At 37.1% G+C, this 20,176-nt stretch overlaps 3 protein-coding genes across 10 annotated transcripts in view; 1 reads left to right on the top strand and 2 right to left on the bottom strand.

Moving 5' to 3' along the window:
• The window catches only part of LOC123877068 (toll-like receptor Tollo), a 51,320-nt gene extending 48,051 nt beyond the window's left edge, over positions 1–3,269 (top strand). For all 3 annotated transcript variants that reach the window (XM_045923580.1, XM_045923592.1, XM_045923585.1), the window contains exon 3: positions 365–3,269. In XM_045923580.1, coding sequence (XP_045779536.1) covers positions 378–2,930 — 2,553 coding nt within the window. In that variant the 5' untranslated portion in view covers positions 365–377 and the 3' untranslated portion in view covers positions 2,931–3,269. The remainder of the gene's footprint in view (positions 1–364) is intronic.
• LOC123877090 (probable hydroxyacid-oxoacid transhydrogenase, mitochondrial) lies at positions 3,125–9,404 on the bottom strand. 2 transcript variants are annotated; one of them, XM_045923605.1, is made up of 9 exons: positions 8,978–9,404; positions 8,760–8,795; positions 8,096–8,174; positions 7,471–7,679; positions 6,403–6,599; positions 5,517–5,830; positions 4,700–4,881; positions 3,997–4,267; positions 3,125–3,436 (listed from the first exon to the last, which is right to left on the bottom strand). In XM_045923605.1, the coding sequence occupies exons 4-9, from the start codon at positions 7,587–7,589 to the stop codon at positions 3,353–3,355; spliced, it is 1,167 nt and encodes a 388-aa protein (XP_045779561.1). In that variant the 5' UTR covers positions 7,590–7,679; positions 8,096–8,174; positions 8,760–8,795; positions 8,978–9,404; the 3' UTR covers positions 3,125–3,352. The 2 variants fall into 2 exon arrangements, with proteins under 2 accessions (XP_045779561.1, XP_045779556.1); XM_045923600.1 differs by lacking the exon at positions 8,760–8,795.
• An 814-nt stretch (positions 9,405–10,218) lies between these two features.
• LOC123869987 (arfGAP with SH3 domain, ANK repeat and PH domain-containing protein) overlaps positions 10,219–20,176 on the bottom strand; it is a 66,981-nt gene continuing 57,023 nt past the window's right edge. For 3 of the 5 annotated variants that reach the window (XM_045913133.1, XM_045913141.1, XM_045913163.1), the window contains exons 14-17: positions 19,858–19,976; positions 19,040–19,090; positions 16,479–16,673; positions 10,219–16,175 (exon numbers count right to left, since the gene is read on the bottom strand). In XM_045913133.1, coding sequence (XP_045769089.1) covers positions 15,975–16,175; positions 16,479–16,673; positions 19,040–19,090; positions 19,858–19,976 — 566 coding nt within the window. In that variant the 3' untranslated portion in view covers positions 10,219–15,974. The remainder of the gene's footprint in view (positions 16,176–16,478; positions 16,674–19,039; positions 19,091–19,857; positions 19,977–20,176) is intronic. The other 2 variants (XM_045913148.1, XM_045913155.1) reach the window with 1 other exon arrangement.

Raw genomic sequence — 20,176 nt, 5'->3', positions numbered from 1 at the left:
GTACAATTATTTGTAATGATAGACTAATTAAGAGTAGATTATTGTGGCCACTAGTTTCTATTTTATACCAGCCTAAATTGTGCGTAGAGCGCAAAAATCAATAAAATATATTGCGGTTCTTTGTTAGTGTTTAGTCTGTTCGTATAATACGACTATAATTTCTATTGTACCTAATGCTTCCTCATTTTTATTGTTAACTGTTATTTGGCAGAAACAAAAAAAGGTCAACGAATGCATTTCATGGTTTCGTAATCGTTTTCGTTGTTTGAATTCCCCGTACAACCTAAGTTACCACGGATTAGTGATTAATAATACCAATATAAGTTTTAAAGCAATATTAATCGTAGAAATTTTGTCTTTACAGAGTTCGCAACGACATGGGGGCGAAGTCCCGGGAGTTAATACTGCTCCTGGCAGTGTGTGCGCTTGCAATCTGCGAGTCCGTCAATAAGACTGTAAAGAAAGAAAACAAGGACTCCGACAACTTCCTCGCCCAATACGATGAAGAATATGACACGGACGATCAAGAAGTACTCTTCAACGAAGACAAGCCATGCCCCAGAGATTGTCTGTGCGCTGTCTCACAAGGATACCGAATGGCTAAATGCAATCGTCTAGAACTCAACACACAGAAGTTTGGTGACGACATCACTGACCTAGTAATCGAAAACTCTGCAATCCCTGTCCAACTCGACGACTATATTTTCAAAAAACTGGGTCTGGACAAAGTTGCAACAATTAAGATTGTAAACAGCACGATCACCTCTGTTGGATCTAATGCCTTCCACGGACTGCATGAGCTGTACGCTGTCAACTTATCTAACAATAAACTTAAAAGATTACACCCTGAAACTTTCGCCAGCAATAAAAAATTGCTACTGCTCACTCTTTCTAACAATCCGCTGAAATTCCCTGCACCTGGGTCACAAGAGTATTTCCTAAATGCTTCATCAGTACAAGAACTTGATATCTCATACTGTAACATGCAGTACATCACTGCAAACACCATCAAAAATATGCCCGGCCTAATGTATTTGAACTTAGCCGGAAACAATTTGTCCGAGATGGAGGCTGATACGTTTAAGACTCTTCTTGATTTAGAAGAAATAGATTTAAGCGACAACAACATCAAATCTTTGCCTAACGACATTTTCTCAGAGAACACAGAGCTTGCTACGCTCCATATTCAAAGGAACCCGATTGATTCAGTGTATGGACTACAAATTTCAGACCTGCTGACTCTGAATGCAGGGCAGACAAATATCAAATTTGTTGGGCCGTCTATGTTCAATGGAATGACATACATTGCCAACCTTAATCTAAGCGGTAACAGTATTGAGAAAATACATAATCAGGCCTTCCATAAATTAGTTGAGCTTAACTACTTAGACTTATCGTACAATAATTTGGACTTCATTTCAAGCGCACTTATCAAGGAAAATATTGAATTGGACATCTTTAAAATCTCCAACAACCCGAGACTAAAACACTTGCCTGTAGAAGGATTCAATTGCTCTGCTGAACAGTTTAACATTTATTTGTTCGATGCCTCCAACTGTGGACTTGAAGAGATTTACGACGATTCTCTCAAAACCTTTACGGCATTATCACAAATTAACTTATCTGGAAATAAAATTAAATCCATTAATAAACACGTATTCTCCCGCAGTCCAAAACTGGTTGAAATCAATCTATCATATAATATGTTAACCACCTTAGAAGCTCAAGTTTTTGCGAATAACAAAGATCTTGGGAAATTGTACCTTCAAGGAAACCCGTTGCAAGTACTCTCCGCCGAAGTGTTTGTAAATACACCGCTGCTCTCCTTGCTAGACATGAGCCATGCAGATTTAACAGCTCTTTGGAAAGTAGAAAAGAACCAACCGACTACTCTCCTAAATAATCTAAGTTTCCTAAATGTTTCGTACAACCGCATCACTGAAATCAAGCAAACAGAATTAGATACTATGCACAAACTGAGATCACTAGATATTAGCAACAATCCATTAACATGCAACCGCGAGTTTGAGAATCTTATGACATGGTTGAGTAAGCACAAAGTATCGCCAAACGTCAACTCTGCTCTTATCGCAAATCTAGGTAAAGATACGAAGGAAGATGATGGCGCATACAGTTGGGAATTCCTTTCGCAAAAAACATGCGGTACTCCTATTAAGCATCCTATTGAACCACTTCCATCGTTATCGGATGAGGAAATATGGGAAAGAATCGACAAAGACGCGGAAGGAAACTTTGACTTGAAAGATACGCTCGATGACGGCAAAATAGCTGACGATACGAAGATGACGAAGGAGGACGGAAACAAAGTTTACGATGATGACAATGCTGATGATCTCGATGATGGCGGTGAGGAAGACGACGATGAGGAAGAAGATTATGACGAGGATGATGATAATGTCGATCTCAAAGTGAAACTGATCGAAAGACCATCGGCGACGTCTTCCGCTCCCAAACCGACAGCAACAACGCCGAAAGAAAAGGTTAAGATTGATATCAAGCTGTTAGAAAACGATAACATGTACGATGATCTCGAACCAGATGTGTACGTGCAGGCGCAGTCGGCGGAGGCTCAACACGGCCGGTACGACTACCTGTGGCCAATGTTGATAGCCATCTTGGGAGCACTATTACTTCTGCTCGTTATCGCTAAGGTAATGATGGTAGTGTGCAGTAGGAGGAACAAGCAAGTGAGATACAACAGTGCCATAATCGCTGCGATGAGCCAGCCCGGCCGCACGAAGAAGGACTGCGGGTTAGTGTACCAGCAGCTGTCGGAGGACTTGACGAGTCCGGCCACTCCCAAGCTCAACCGCTACGCGCCTCTGCCCAGCGTCACCGTGAAGGCATCCAACATGTCCTACGAGAGCAGTCCCTTCCACCACAGCAACATCGTGCCGGAGGCGGTGTGAGTCGCGCGGTACTAATTAATATTATTGTAAACACATTAAATTAACAACTGCGTTAACGTTTATATAAGCAGTAAGTGATAGATATAAGCGCTAGTCAATGCTACCTTCATATCGTAACAGATTGAGCATGAAGTGCCTTGCGATTCTCAAACAATTACCGAACAATGTCGCGACCCATTCCGTAAACCTAGCGCTTGTTTTATAATTAATTATAGAGAGGAAAGTAACAAATGGAAGTCAAATTACAACAAATTAATGTAAGATATACATAATTATATATTATACAAATTAGTTAATAGGTATTATTTTATGTACTTAAAATTAATAAAAATTAAACAACAATTTGTTATGTTCTTTTATTGGTAACAACAAGAGTATAACATAATATCCATTTTAATTTACAATAATAAATAACACAATAATTAGTATATGGCCAGAGAGTCTTTTAACAGTTTTGATAAGTCCTCTTCAGTTTGTGGTACCGGAGTTAATTTTAGCAGACGATGCTGAAAAACAAAAGTAAATATTATTATATTACCAAACAACATATGTTGTAAAAAATATGTAAAATCATATAATTGCTTGATCAAATACAATATGACATTAAAAAAAAAATTATTATGTTTCCAATATCCTGGTGAACTTCGGCCGACCTTCTACGGATATGTAGGTGTTTACATACAAAAGTGCATATAATTAACAGCATGCTCCTTTAACATTGAGGTGAACAAGTATAAATATGTTGTAAAACTACAATAAGGTATAATAATTGAGGTACAAAAGTGTGTTTGTTTGTTGGTTTGCCCTTCAATCACGTCGCAACCGACCAATGGATTGACGTGATTTTTGCATGGGTATAGTTAAAGACCTGGAGAGTGGTACACGCTACTGTTTATCCCGGAAAATCAAACAGTTCCCACAGAATTTAAAAAACCTAAATCCACACAAACAAGGCTATAGAATGTCTTTATGGTGTTCAACCCGGAAGAAATCCCCTCCCCGTCCTTCTCCCTGTCTTTTAATTTATAAATAAGCCGCTAATTCCAATTAATAAAAAATAATATACCTGTGGCAAAGCTCCTTTGACCAAATTAGGTATATCTTCAACAGTATATCCTAGGGCTCCTAATCCATTTTCAATATTCATAAGGTCCATATACTTCAATATGACTTCTGATAATGCTTTGCCAGCGTCGCTCCGTTTCTTCGTGGAGACATCTTCGCCCAGGAGTTGAGCTGCTTCGAGGTGTTTATCGGGATCGCTGGCGGCGGTAAAGCGGAACACTGCTGGAGCCGTTAACGTTACCGCTAGGCCGTGGGGTATGATTGGATCGGAGCTGAAAGAAATTTTCACCATTAGTTCTCTGACTTGTATTGTCTCGTTCTCGTATGGGCAACACTTCATATGAGTGAGCGAGAGCGAATCGGAAGCTGGAGCTGTTAATTAACGTTACCGCTAGGCCGTGCGGTATGTTTGGGTTGAAGCTGAAAGAAATTTTCAGTCAGAGGTGTATCGCTTGTTTTGTCTCGCGCTCATACACGTAACAGCTCATAATATGAGTGAGCGAGAGGAAATCGGTTTAACTTAGAAAGAGTTAAAGTGCAATACCGCTGGAGCAATTACCCTGTACGGTAGGATTGGGTCAGGTCTGAAAAGAATTTTCATTGTCAGAGTTCGCTCTCGAGTCTCTTGTATGGGCAACAGCTCGTATGAGTGAGCGAGAGGGAATAACTGGACACAGCTGGAGCAGATATTATTATTGACTTACCCATAATCCTCCGGTACAAATGTCTTCACGTTCCCAGCGATGGGATACGCGAGGCCGTGGCAGAGGTGCACGCCCGCGTTGCCGATGCCCACGCCGGCCATCGTGGCCGCGAGGTGCATGCTCGACCGAGCCTCTATGTCGTCAGGGTTATGTACTGAACGGGAGAAGTATTTGCGTAGCGTCTGTAAATAAATGAACCAAAAATATAAGTATAGTTTTTAGAGTTCCGTACCTCAAAAGGAAAAACGAAACCCTTATAGGATCACTTCATTGTCGGTCTGTCTGTCCGTCTGTCGTATCTGTCAAGAAAACCTATAAAGTACTTCCCGTTGACCTAGAATCATGACATTTGGCAGGTAGGTAGGTCTTATGGCACAAGTAAAGGAAAAAAATCCGAAAAACGTGAATTTGTGGTTACACCACTAATTTACTGAATCACATATAGATGGCGCTGTTGTCATTAACTTGCAATGTTGCACATTAAAATGTTAAAACATCTTGTGTGATGGTACGGAATCCTTCATATGCGAGTCCAACTCGCACTTGACTGGGTTTTTGCAAAGACACAGACATGAGACACGTATACAAATGTGTACACAAGACAAGTGCGTTCCACCTTAGAGAACTTAGCGATGTCCATTTTTAGAGTTCCATACCTCAAAAAGAAAAAAAGGAATGCTTGTCTGTTTGTTTGTAAAGATTCAAGAACACAGGTCTCCTCTCAGAATGAGAATACCCAAGGAATGCAAATTTACTTGAAATTAATCAGATCTGTATTGTATGGTTGACGTAAAAGGAGCGATCAGTATTTTTATACCTGCAAACAGAATCGAGCCCAAACATCAGATATCGGATTGCTTCCTTGATAAACTGGTCGCAGCGCCGGATTTTCTGGTGCTGGCCCTCTTTCCGTATACGGAATTGCCGTAAAACTTTCGAGCGCGTGGCAGAATACGTCGAATCCGGAATATATTGCGACATTTCGAGGCACTGTGAGTGTGTGTAGGGGGTCTAATAAAGCTAGTGTTGGACGTAGCGCTGCGTGGGATATGCCGGTTTTTGCACTGATTTCTTCAAAGTCGAATATACTCAATCCTGTAGTTTCGCTGCCGGTACCACTTGTTGTGGGAACTAAAAAATTGAATGTTGGAACAGATCTTAAAATTATAAGGACTATTGAATAAGAGTTTAGATAAAGCTGTACCTCTACCATACAAAATTGGTTCTAACTTTTGACAAAACACAGTTCTCTGCGTGTGAAGTTATGTGTTTTTTAAGCAATTGAATATCACTTCTTGTAATGGTGAAAGAAAACAGCATGCCCAAGAGTTTTCCACAATGTTCTCAAAGGTGTGTGAAGTCTGTCAATCCAGACTTAGCCAGAGTGGTGGACTGTGGCCTAAACGCTTCTCGTTCTGAAAGAAGGTCAGTGCTCTGTAGAGGGCTAGTAATGGCTTGATGGTTATTTCTTTTTAATTACAAGTAAGCCCACCTTGCAGACTGCAATATCACCTGGTGGTAACTAACATTGCAATCTATGATGGAAGCTTGGAAGGGGTATGGCAGTGTTTTAAACTCTGTACCTACTACTTATCGGTTAAACATGGAACCGTGCCGGAACGCTTAATCGCTTGGCGGCACGGCTTTCTCTTAAAGGTGGTAACTAGCCACGGCGGTAGCCTTCCACCAGACAAATCACATACTTGCAATTAAAGGCTTCAAAGGAACTGTGACTGGTTTCCCTTTGCCCACGGGCTGGTTCACGTAGTCCAGGAACTCTGCGTTGGGGTCGCAGTAGTAGAGGTTAGCCGCCTTGCAGGTGTCCATTACTGACCCGCCTCCGATGGCGACGAAACCGTCGAATTGACCTTCCTTGGCGAACTGGATGGCATCTTTGAAACTAGTATAATACAATGTCATTGCACTGAGTTGTTAGATTTGATGATTGTTACATTTATTTGTGTTAGTTAATTGCATCACAATGCTACATTAGCACTATTGAACTAAAACCCGACTGCGATCGTCTTAATAAACGCTGAAATATTAGAGTAAAATTGTTTTTCTGTCGTTTGGTACATGTTAATGTTGTTGTTCATCTATATTCATGAGTTCAGAATTTTTTCCTCTTTTATTTGACATCCCACTTGATAGAATAGCAATAAAAATATATATTGGAGACCTCCACTTTTTTTGATGTAACATCCGTTAGGACAATTTTTTTCATATAAAGTATAGCTTATGTCACCCGGATCTTTACAACGAATCAATTGGCACCTCATTCATCAAAATCGGCCCAGTAGTTTAGGCGCTATGGTGGAACACACAAAATCTGGATACAAACATACATACATAGACTGCTAAAATCATAACCCTTCCTTTTACCTTTATCTCAGTTGGGTAAAAAGGTTAGAATAGAATGATCAGTATTGTAATCTCAAAATGTTGTCAAGCAAATAATAGCTAAATCAGCCTGGTGATTAGATATATTATATATTCATGATTGAAATAGATTAAATAAACGATACTGTAAAATAAAACGATAATTTAGCTAAGGTTAGACAAATGATTGTGGCTCAAAATTGCCACCTCTGGATCATCTATTGCCATCCAAAAACCGCTGGTTAGATATCGCAAGACCAGAATTAAGAGCCAATATACTCCAAAAGTCGGATACTCAAGACTGGGCAAAATGAATAGCAAAATATAGGAGCCAAATCCCACCACGGTGGAAAAACACTGAGCCGAGGAAGTTAAATAATATAGTTGTATACCTTGAGTCAGTAGGTTCCACTTTAACTCTATCATATACTTTATAATTGACTCCATTTCTCATCAGCGAGTCCAGTACAGCTTTCATAGGTTTCAGGGAAACTACATTAGGGTCTGTCATCACACAGACATTCTTTGTACCAAGATTGACCAAGTCTTGTCCCAGTTCCTTTGTGACTCCAAGTCCATACCTCACTGTTGTGCATTTTATCTGAAGTTTTTGACATATCAATACAAAGGATTGGAAGCAAAAAGCACAGCATAAAAAATGTTGATTCTACTCAAAAGAGGCATAATATGTCTAACCATGGATGTATAATAACAATCGGTTGAAGATGATGATGTATAAATGGGTATTGATAGGGGACCTAGTTGCAAAAGCTTTATATAAGTTGATTGCTAGTAAAGTTATCCAAATTCTTGTTTAGTTATCAGTTAAAACATCTCACAATCAATATCATACTCTTATTTGAATTGGATTATATTCAACGTGACCTGGGACTGCATTATCATCCTAAGCCTTAATTCTAAGGGGTCACCACCCACAAAAATGAGAAATAGAAATACAACTCAAAGAGACACAATAATCTTTAATTCTAAAGACCATTTTATGAATGTTTTTGTTACCTCAAACGCATAATCCTTGGAGATTGTTGAGTTTGTTACATGAAAATTACCTCTGTGACTATGGGCTGGACACTGGCAACTGAAATAATGAAAAATAAATTAGTTACTTAAATGTAAGTAAACTTATACTTAGTATAGTGTACCTAGTTAATCCATACTAATGTTATAAATGCGAAAGTGTGTCTGTAGTCTGTCTGAACTAGCTTTTCACCGATCATCCGTTTACTAATTATGACAAAATTCGGTACCTAGCTGGCTTGCATCTCGGGGAAGGATAAGGGCTAGTTTTTATCATAGAAAGATCTCCCATGGGATTTTTAAAAGAACCCAAAAACGCAACGAAGTCAGGGGAATCATCTATCTATTTGGTACAGAAGAGATAGCTTGCATGCCAGAGCTTTTTTAGGATCAAATATAAAATCTCAGGTTTGTAACTCATTTCGCTTACAAGCTAGACCTGTGACATGCGGACAGATAGATAGACAGATGGACAGATAGATAGGGGTTTAAACCTTAAAAAGTGCCTCTTGTTTGATCAAGCTACTGATGGGTGCACGAAGTTGCTTGAGCAAGCAAAACAAAACTTTGTGCTTGCTATCAAGCCACTTGACCATCTCGGAATATTAATTTCAACTATAAGTGAACAATAGAAGTATGTACCTACCTGGTTTCAGATTAACTTTCTCTTCCTATTTGGTAGCTAAACAAACATAAGAAAAGTGCCCATAATATTATTATTTATGAGATAAAAACTATTTTAAGAGTTAGAAGTCAGTCTATAGGACCAAAGGGGGGAAAATTGCTGTCTCAACATAGTTATTAGATAAAACTAAGTACCTATGTATATTTTTATACCATAAAGTATAATTTACTGATACTTACGAAGCAATATTAATAGTCCTCAACAAGTCAAACACTCTTTTACGGGAAACCATGGTTTAATAATATCATTTACTTCACACTTAAAAGCAAAATTATAACACTTTTATGTACAGTAGGTACCTAGGTATATTCAAGCAAATACGTAGGTATGCTTGGAACATGAAACAAGAATCCGATAAACAAAACAGCAGCTGATAACAGTGATAAGATAACTGATAACATTTTTTTTCCTCTGGCTTTACAATTTACATAGATTAGCCAATGTCAAGTTGTGATAACATTTAGACCAAAATGACGTTCCGTGTGTTGTCTGTTTTTTACGGCTCTTTGATAGTGATGTGGTGCCATCTATACTTACCGATAATATAATGTAATGTATGAGACAGCAAAATGTGTTGAAAATAATTCCGATTCAAATGAAATGAGTCCATGGTGATTTTTAATTTACTTATAAGTTTTAGTGTTATTTATATTATTGAAAAATTCCATGAGTTACTTTTTGTTACTTACTTTATTCTTTGTTTTTCAAATAATATACGATAAGTGCTACATTTTTATCTGGAAATTACACATTTCGTAGATTTATTTAACTATGCTATCTATGCACGAAAAATTATTTTATTAACGATTTTTATCTAAACCGGATCCATGAGAACAACACTATTTTTGTTAAGGGGCAAGATAATCCTACTCTATGGGGGCAAGCGACGGCTATGCCCGCGAAATTCAAATTTTATTTGGTTTGGGTTTTTCGCAATTTGTAAACTACGACAAAGTAGACTTATAGTTATGACATTCTAGTTGCGACAATGGCAGTATCATTTCTACGTGTTTATATAAAAATCCTGCCGTAGGCTGCCAGCAAATAAAAATATCTTCTCAAGTTTAGGATGTCTTGAAAATGTCAATGTTGAAAATAGAGTAAGTTTTATCTCGACTCGCCACTCACCTAACGTGTTATTCATGGTCATCATGTTCAACCTAACACTGGCTTGTTTTCAAGCAAGGGTCTCCCCTCTTGGGCCATAGTCCAGCTGGCCAAGTGCGGGTTGACAGACCTCACACACCTTTGAGAACATTATGGTCGGAGAACTCAGGCATGCAGGTTTCCTCACTATGTTTTCCTTCACCGTCACAGCAAGTGATATTTAATTGCTTAAAAAAGCATATACCTAACTCAGAAAATTTAAGAGATGAGTGTGTAACGTGTTAATAGCTGGGTTTAAATAAAATTCAAGAAATATGACATCGAAATGATGTATTGATAAATTCATACAGATTTTCATTTAGATAATACACAATAGAAAAAACTATCTCAACTACAACTCCATAATTATAATAAACTACATTACATAATAAAACATCTTACGCACTATAGCATCATTTGGTTACATAACTTCTTTAATAAGTAATATTAATTAAACTGACTTTCATAAATAATTGTGGAATGCATTCCCTAAGCTAAATCTCATTTCTTCTTGTTAAATTGCAGTATGCAAGTATTAGCATTTTAATCACAGCATTCTTTATAAGTGTTTTATTAAGTGAGCCATTAAATAGTTTCTATTGCATTGGAATAAGTCTAGTTTATAAGAACGCAATCCACAATAAATCATGTAAGTCAAGTTTAAATGGCATCACAAATAATTGTTTTAAACATAGGTACCTACCATTAAATAAATTATTCTTTCAAATAATACATCGAGACTTTATCACAAAAGACACGACGTCCTTTTTATAATGTAAAAAAGGATGTTTTTGTAAAAATAAATTAGGATAATAGCTATATATAAATCTTATCAGGAATCTATGTACATGATTTTTTACTTTGTAATAAAAATTATAATACCTAGGTTTTTAGTTACAATTGATAAGTGTTTCGTTTTAAAATGTAAAGGGGATGAAAGCTTGAGCTGTGTAAAAGATTATTATTAAATAATAGATAATAATAATAATTGGCGTAAATACGTCTTACTCTTTTATGTACTAGGTTATGGCAACGCGCGTTAATGAAGGTAACTTTACAATGTATGAATCACTTACAACACTATGAATATAATAGGATTACTGAACTTATTATACACACAATGGTACTAAGTCGGTTGTACACAATCTCTCAACTAAAATAAAATGACTGGTCTAAGGGTGAAATCTATAGAGCGCACTCTGAATTTGCTTAGACTTAAGACAGAGTTAAAACGAGAAAGATGTATATCTCTCACATAAATCTGTCTCGTTTTAACTCAATCTTAAGTCTGAGCAAAGTCAAAGTGCGCTGCTCTATAAATCTCACCCTAAATATCATGCTATCCTTTTTCGCAGAGAATGTTGTGAAAAAGATAGCAGTACTTAATACGTTTAGACCCATCATTGTAGTTTAAAGATTGTGTAAAACCAAATGAGCACCATTAACTAAAATAATTACAAGGGAATGTGTGGTACGTAAAAACTTGTATCACAATATCATATTATTAACATCTTTAAGTGAATATAAGGGATAGCACAAATTGGCAGAGGATTTTAAATTTATCAATTCATATTTATAATTTAACTAATCGCAGTAATGCATTTCAATGCTCTGAGTCCAACCACAAAATATCCAAGCATGAATTAAATATATAACTAACTTCGATTGGATAAATGTAAAATATGAATTGATAAATTTAAAATTTTCTACCGTCTGGTCCCTTAGATATCAGTATTTTTCAAAGATAATAGCATTTGTAGATTGTATAATATGAGAAAATTTACGTAAACTAATATCGCCATAAAAGTTATGTATCGTGTAAGTGATAAAATTTAACATTTATAACAAGATAATACATGCTCTGATCGATACTACAGACCACACAACAATTTTGTTACCTATTTTGTGCAGTTTCACATTCAATTTTAGAAAATCACTAAAATGACCGGTCAAACAGTAGCGCTTTTCTTTTCCAGAGGGAATATAAGAATGCCACGCTTAATAGACCTGTCAATTTGCTTTAGAAATTGTGTAAACCCGAATCAGCACCATGGAACTTTTTTTTTATTGAAGCATTTTAAACAAAAAGAAATGTATAGCTATTAAAAATTATTTAAAAATAAAAGGAATACAGTTTAAAGAAGGGTTTAAAGATAGACTTAAGACTTTTGAGGTACTTATTTCAAGAAAAAAAAAAACAGGTAGTTATACACAATAAACAATATGCGTACCGCTATGTTGTTTCAATGAACTTTTCCTCAAAATTTTAACATAAAAAGTAACTTAATAGAATTGTCGGGTCGTGAAGCATGTAGTATCCATACAGAAAGCGCAATCTCCTCTAGGCAACAATCTAAGACATAACTACGAGAACAACTACACAACAAACGTTCACTGGTCAAATAGTTTGTCGCTGAAAAATATTACTCCAACTACAAAGATCACATTTATTTTAATTTTTGGCAAATCACTATCTGAGCTGTACAATACGAATTACGATGTCGTTAGACTTAATGTATATACTATAGAGACGGAACTGCATTTGGAGTGCAAGCCAACTGCAAATTACAGTTTGGATACGGTTCTACTGCAGTTGACTATAAACTGCGCCAATCTGCGTAAAGTTCTTATTGCAAGTCTTAAGCTCCGGCTACACGCTCCTGTGCAGTTTTAACTGTGCAGGTAAGACCGAGAACTGCGCAGTCCAATCTTTAGCAGCTTTTGGAACTGCGCAGATACCGTCTTGCCGTCTACACACACGCACTTATCTGCACAAACTAGCTTGTGCAGGTAAGCTCTCAGGTAAGACGGAACGTGTAGCTGGAGCCACATTCCCAGTCTATTGTGACGACAGACAGTCGAGCAGTTTAAATTGTCATGGCTTGTACATTCAGGACGGCACGATTAACTGTCGTCCACTTTTTTGTAGTGACATAGTTACAAAATAGGTCGCCCGTATAAATAACCCCAATAGTTAGGTTAGCCGCCGAACATCCAAAGTGAGGCAGTTACGCGGTGTGGGCCTATCAATGACATTATATCAACTGCAATAGAACCACATTAGAATTGCAAGTTTGCAGTTGGCTTGTGGACCAAATGCAGCCCGTCGGTATACACTTAACAACAAACTCCTTACACAAACATTCACATGCAATCGCATATGTCTATAGACCGTAGCTATAGACGGATACATTCTGAATTTCTATGACTATTGCTTTTGCATTTGAGCAGTATTCTGTTGTACTAATTCAAATAACATTCTCATTTTTGTGTTAGGACGCACAATGAATTTCTATTGCGAGCCTTTGTACCTAATAACCGCAAAATAGGTTGCGGTAAACTTATTAAAACCGCTAACACAAGATTTAAACCGCCTTACACTTTTTGTGCGGTCTTACACCCATAGGCCAGATGCGGTATAAATTAAAATAAAATATACGCAAAATAGAAAACTCTTTTTTTCTCAAGTAACTGTATCTTTTAAATTCTTTTAATCCACTGACGTCTACTTATACAAATACGCTGGACTACGATTGCCGATCGGTTTTTGAAGCAACTTGATTTTCGCAATTTTGGCGCTGATAGCAGCAGTAAGCGTCGTTTGTAATGTGAGTGTTTTCGGAACTAATGTTAGTGATGAGACAATATCTGCCAACATAGTACCTATCAGCATGAGGACCATTTGACAGAATATGTCAAATTTAATTCCTGGTCAAATACATTTATAAACTATTACAGAAAAGTAAATTGGCACATTTTTACCGACCAATCTCCTACGTGCCTCCCTCAAGCTACTCGACATTGGCGAAGTGCATTGTGCTAGGTTAGCAATACAATAAGCCACCAATCAAGTGAAGAAGAAGAAGAAGCTTAGTGAAGCTCTCATTTTGTATGGTACACCTCTTCCAGGGTATTTGTATATGTACATATCAGTGTTTCAATAATTTCCGCTCGCAATTAATTCGTAGTTCATTCTGCTGTTTACATGAAATTTGATAAAAATCGGTCTTTCAGAACTATGATGGAAACAATAAAAAAGTTCAAGTAAAAATCCGTTTCGGGACGGAGTATCTAGTGGCATAAGTTACAATATTGGTGTTTCCATTTCGTAATACATAACACTAAAGCATTTTATGACAACTCGTAACTATTTTGTAGCAATTATTGTGAGCGCTTAATAATTAATCAAATTATTTAATAAGTTTAAAACATTTTTTAAATCGATTATATCAACTATGTAAAAAGATGACAAAATTTTCCAAAAAATTGTCACGTTTTAAAAATGTATGAAGTATTAAAATTCTTGTATAAAAACAATGTTTTGTGCAGATGATAAATATCACAATGATGTATTAAGATGATCGCATACCTGGCCGCGCCGCACATTACGATTTATTTAATTCCGTGTAAGATATCATGAACACACATCTGCCCCAAATTCGCTGCATTTTCATCGAATTTTGAGTGCGGATTTTATAGAAGGAATTGTAAAATGCGATACAGCGCGTTCGACACATGAAATATGCGATCAGCCTTATCGACCTCTGTTTAACCCGACAAGCGTATTATACAGGATGTAATTAGAACGCTAGTAAAAACTTAGCGCTATTATTATACTACCTAATCACAATCCAACACCAATAACCATTTGCACTTGTAGTTTTAGTGATTTAGTATTTTCCAAATCTGCAATGTATGGCGTGCAAAACTCGGAGTCAATGCTCCGCCTAGGAAAATACGACGCGACGTTGACCCCGCGGCACCTAACTACACAGCGTTCGTTGACCTCTGGCGTAAGTCAGATGTTTTATTTTCAATACATTGCGAACTTTTAATTAAAAATATAGTATTTTAATTATTTTTTTGCGTTTTTTTGTGGTACTTTATCAGTAATCATCCGTACTATCACCTGTCTTTGTTTTTGCTAACGTTCTTCTTATACTCTGTATATTTTAACAACCTAACAATGTGCACGTTAAAACAGATGTGTAAAGATTCATTGAATATAGAACACTAGAGTAAATAAGCTCTGAGCTCTTCAAATGAACGCTGAAGCTTTAGGCCTTACATTACGTACCAAAGCTGTTCAGTTTTGATTTCAAAGAATAGGCATATTATTGTGAGATCTTTACTATATCACATTTAAAATATTTTTTATCAATCTAGAAGACTGGTCCTAAAATGGCGTATCACCTACTACAGGGCAACATCAATTATAGCAAATTGGATTAGACGATACGAGCCGCAATAACCAGCGAATGATAAAACATAGAAGCATTCTTTACACCCCATTATGGTTGACATAGCGAAAACTCTACCGTGGTGAGCGGTTCATATATACTGTATGTGTCTTCAGTTCAATCATGGCAGCGGCCAGTCGTACTGTCGCAAGACACAGTACGAACTAATCATGAGTTTGTGACATCTATTTTCGAATGACTATTGACAAAAAAAAATCTTCTATGTTTTATCAACCGCGTGTTCAATGAGACATGTCGACCAGATTTCTTTAACAGACTCGAATTAAAAATTCACGTGCGCGGCTGGTCCGTCGTAATGCGCAATCATTGCAAAATTGATTTTTCTCTTTTTCTTATACAATCTATGACGATTTCATTCCAGCATGATAGAACTACTTAATCGAAAAAACATACCATCCACACATCTATTATTTTGGTTAAAACAAAACTAAAGTAGAATGACAATCTTTCCGACAGTTGCATTTCCGAACATTCAAACTTTTTATGGATATTACAAACCAAAACCGGCGGCATGTACCCCTACGATACAATTGCTGGTTTTAGAAGCCTGGCATTTTGCAGCGATGTTAAAGCTGCCAGACCGCCGCCATCAATCTTCTAGTACTCTGACAATACATTCGCGTACGTAATATAATCAACACGATGCTAAAATCTTTGCTCACAAAAGGCATACATAAACCTGATCCTTGCAATCTCACTCTACCATTAATCGGATAGTATATGCACGAAAGAGACGAGGTACCATCGACCTGGCCATCTCTCTCTGCCATTAATCAGGCAGCATATGTACGAAAGAGACGGGGAACATCCCGCGTCGGCCGGTGCCTTCGACTTGGCCTTCCATCCAGTTGTCGTCTTCGGTGCGTTCGTTGATGACGACGATGATTTCCCCCTCGCGGAACGAGAGCTCGTCTTCGTTGTCCGCTGAGCAGTCGTATAGCGCCCTACACCGCCGCATGCCGCCGCCCATCTGAATATAGATTATGCGTAAATTAGAGTCTAGTACTGCAGAATACTTATAAGTACCTTCCAGTTACAGAAGGCTCACTCCATAAAGACGTTTGAATAAACAGCTCTTGTTACAACGCAATAGAATACAATTCTGTTAGTACAGCGCTGCAGCTTAAAATTTAACAAAGCTGCTTTCTTCCTATTGCGTAAATTCCTATCTCTTAAATATACGCGATCCCGTGGGAACTCTTCGATTTTCCGGGATAAAATGTGTCCCTCTCCAGAATGCAAGCTATTACTGTATCAATTTTTTTTTACTTACCATAGTGATAGATGTGGAAGGCGATCGCGAGTGCACGCTGGAGGTATCGGAAACGTCAAGCGAGCGACTGTCGCAGCGTCGCGATCGTTCCCGCGACCGTGAGCTGTCGCACGACAACGCCGACTGCAACCGACTGTCGTCTAAGCCATCCGATATATCGCATAGCTCCAGTGATGAATCTTGACTAGAACACTCCTGTGAAAATAAACTAGGTTTCAAAATAAGGCATTTGTTTCTGTTTACATAGTATAGTGACAGTAGAAAAAATAATAGTTTATAAAGAATAAAGAATTATTTTAAAATTCTTAGTAAAAATAATAATTGATTATACTAATGAGTATCTCAATCAGGATAAAGTATAATATGCCTTCCGCATATTCCACAATAATATTAGGATTTGGCTCTGCATTTTTGAAAATGATGTTGTACCAAGTTACGTACAGTAACCCGGCAGAAAATATTTCACATCAAACTTTAGAATGAGATAATGGTTTCGTAGAACGTTGTCTCTGTCGTTGAGACCGACCAAACGAACGTCCGTCCAAACCAAGTGTCTTCTCTGTCACACAGGTAGTGCACAAGTATGAAAGACAGAGACGACGCTCTACGAGGCTGAAATCTGTATCTAAAATTCGATGTGCAATATTTCCTGCCGCGTACTATTATAGCATAACAAACTCTCTACCATGGTTGCCGGTGCATTATCATATACTCTACCCCAAGCATCCAAAATTCAATTGCGGTTTATATAGACAATTTTTTCAAAAGACAAATGTTAGAAACGCGCCTTCTATGTTTTATCGATCACTGGGAGCACGCACCTCCTTCCTTCTAATTCTTTTGCCTTTCACATTATTACAGTGTTTTTGTTATCCTGATTAAGCTACGCATATGCCTATTTTTCAGATAGATTGACTGGTAATAATTTCAGAGATTTTTTACGGATCGAACTAAAAAATGGACATACTTATGTTCCACATAATAATGGACACATGCCAAATTTTATCAGGTAATCTACAAAAAAAAAAACCGTCCTTTCAAAAAGTAGGTACTTCATGGTTGTACAATAATTTAAAATTCAAACTATAAAACCCTCTAGGTATATATCAGTCAATCTGTGGATTGTAAAATACTAGAAAAGGAAGGATTAGGCACCGCAGGGGTAGTTTTCTAGATGAAGCACTCATCAATCGTTGATGTATAATTGATTGACAAGATTCGTAAGCTTTCTAATGGTATGTCGAAATGTTTGATTGAACTTGTTGAATTTTCAACCAAAGTATTAATAAAAACGTAAGTTATTACAATAATCCACGAGAATATAGTAAAGACATGATAATCGCAGAAATAAGTAGGTAGGTACTAATACTTAGGAAATTTTTTCGAGCAGATTATTGTAAAATATTTATTTTGCTTGCATAGGAAAAACATTTTATTTCAAGTGACTGATATTAATTTTTTTTAAAGTTTCAGTTTTTATTTAATTGTGATCAACAGTTAATTAACATAATAATCATTTAAAACCATGCAAATCATACGATTTGAGTGTGTTAGTATTTAAAAACAATTTGTTAAAATTGTGCACCGTTTCTTCAATGGAAAGGAATTCATATTTCCCATATTATCACATTTCTATTAATATGTACAGTAAATCTAAAACTTACACTTTCTACTCTAACAAATTCTAAAACTTAGTTTTTTATATCAAAGGTACAAAGCTGAAGAAAGCTTTCGGGTAAAGGACATGCAATTTTTAATGAAGTAGATTACAACTAAGTACCAAAAACTGCGCGTATAATCTCTTTGGAATATTTGGAATCTCATGAGGGATTACAGAAAACTATTGTCTAGAGAATTTGGCAATACCTCCTTGGAAATTCTTTGGATATCTCCATAGGAAATTAAAAAAAAGGTGTTTGGGTTAAAGTTAATGGCCATGAAATTGTTCACAATATAGAAACAAACAAACTACTTATTGGAAGCACACCAAAATACGATCAGAATCAATCCATACACATACCAAATCTAAACATCTAACTTTAGACGCAGTTTTAGGCTGAGGTCGACAGAGCGCACTTTGACTTTGCTCAGACTTAAGACACTGTTAAAACGAGACAGCGTTATACAGCTGGCATAAGTCTATCTCGTTTTAACTGAACCTTAAGTCTAAGCAAAGCTAAAGTGCACTCTATGGATTTCATTCTAAGAGAATTCGTTTTTATGTGCGCAATACTTTGAAATGGAAATCTTTTTTTATGTGCGCAATACTTTGAAATGGAAATCTTTGGAACTAACATGGTATGAAAATGGAGACAGGCGTGCCAACATAGTGGGCAAAAATTTATGTATAAGTAATAATGATAATCCTGTATGATTAACCATTAACTTTAACCATTTAAGTTAATCGTAACTTTAAAAAGATTCAGAGATTAAAAGGATAACTATATACGTAGGTATTCTCAAGACAATAAAGAATGTCAATTTACAAATAAAAAAACAAATCGTGTATAGGATGTAAACAAGGGTAAGCCAAAGTACACTAAAGCTCTCTCAGTCTTTACCCTTTTCAGTTTTCCCTTCACAGCGTTTTCCAGTTGCAATCTATTTTTTTTCTGAAGCAAAACAAATACACCCTGTAGATCTATTAGGTTATTTCGATTCTTGTTATCAAAATAGGCGTTGAACTAATTGGGTTAATCATCATTTACACTGGTTTATTTAATGGATAAGATATTAGACAACGATGTTCGTTGGAACATTTTACTATTAAGCGCCCCATCTACATTTCATCGCTGACCGGTTTCTCCTTTGTTGGTCGAACAAAATCCGACTCGCCATTAAACGGGCCGTATCGTATCGTATCGTATCGTATTGTGTATGATGACTACGTCTCATCCACATAATATCATCGCTGTGCATGCAAAAATTCTCATGCGCAGAGAAGATTTACGATCATGATACGCGTCGGCGATACAGATACGGTAATCGGATCAGGCAAATATTACATCCCGTACCCTCAGTATGAGATTTTACTTCTCACCAATTTGATACAAAATAACGTCAAAGTAAAATGGATCTAAAGAACCTTGACTTAAAGTCAAAAATTCAATGCCATTGATTTTAATTTCGCAACGTTTCCGCTTGGAGCGCTGCCTGTAAATACATATATGTATAAACTGGAGCATTAAAACAAGGCAGTTAAGGACCATTTTACTTTAACGCTAAAGTGTTTCGACTCTCAAATACTACCAAGTGGTAACCTTAGTGAGAAGTAAAATCTTGTACTGAGGATACTGGCTCTAAAAACCTATTCAACTGAAAATATATTGTCAAAGACGATAAAGTGAAAAGTATAAAAATATAAAAGGCGTAATCTTACTTTCCTAGGCGGCGGCGTGGGCTCGTCCCTGTGCGCGCCGTTGTGCAGCGGCGCGGGCGGCGGCGTGGGCGGCGGCTGCTGCGGCCGGTGCTTGCTCGCGCCCGCTCCGCTCACACCACCTGACGGAGGGATACTAATTATTACAGATCGATTGCACGAAGACGTATGGCTATGTTGAGTTTGAGTCACAGTTTTGTCAGAGTGAACTCTAGTTCACTCTGACAAAACTCAAATATTAGGCTATGGGTGACGGAAACCAAAGAAAAATACGTGATACATGGGCTACCTAGCGTAAATGTAGGTTACATTCTGGCGCCTG

This window comes from Maniola jurtina, chromosome 2 (genome assembly GCF_905333055.1).
Source record: "Maniola jurtina chromosome 2, ilManJurt1.1, whole genome shotgun sequence".
Taxonomy (NCBI): domain Eukaryota; kingdom Metazoa; phylum Arthropoda; class Insecta; order Lepidoptera; family Nymphalidae; genus Maniola; species Maniola jurtina.
This window is presented reverse-complemented; position numbering and strand designations above follow the sequence as displayed.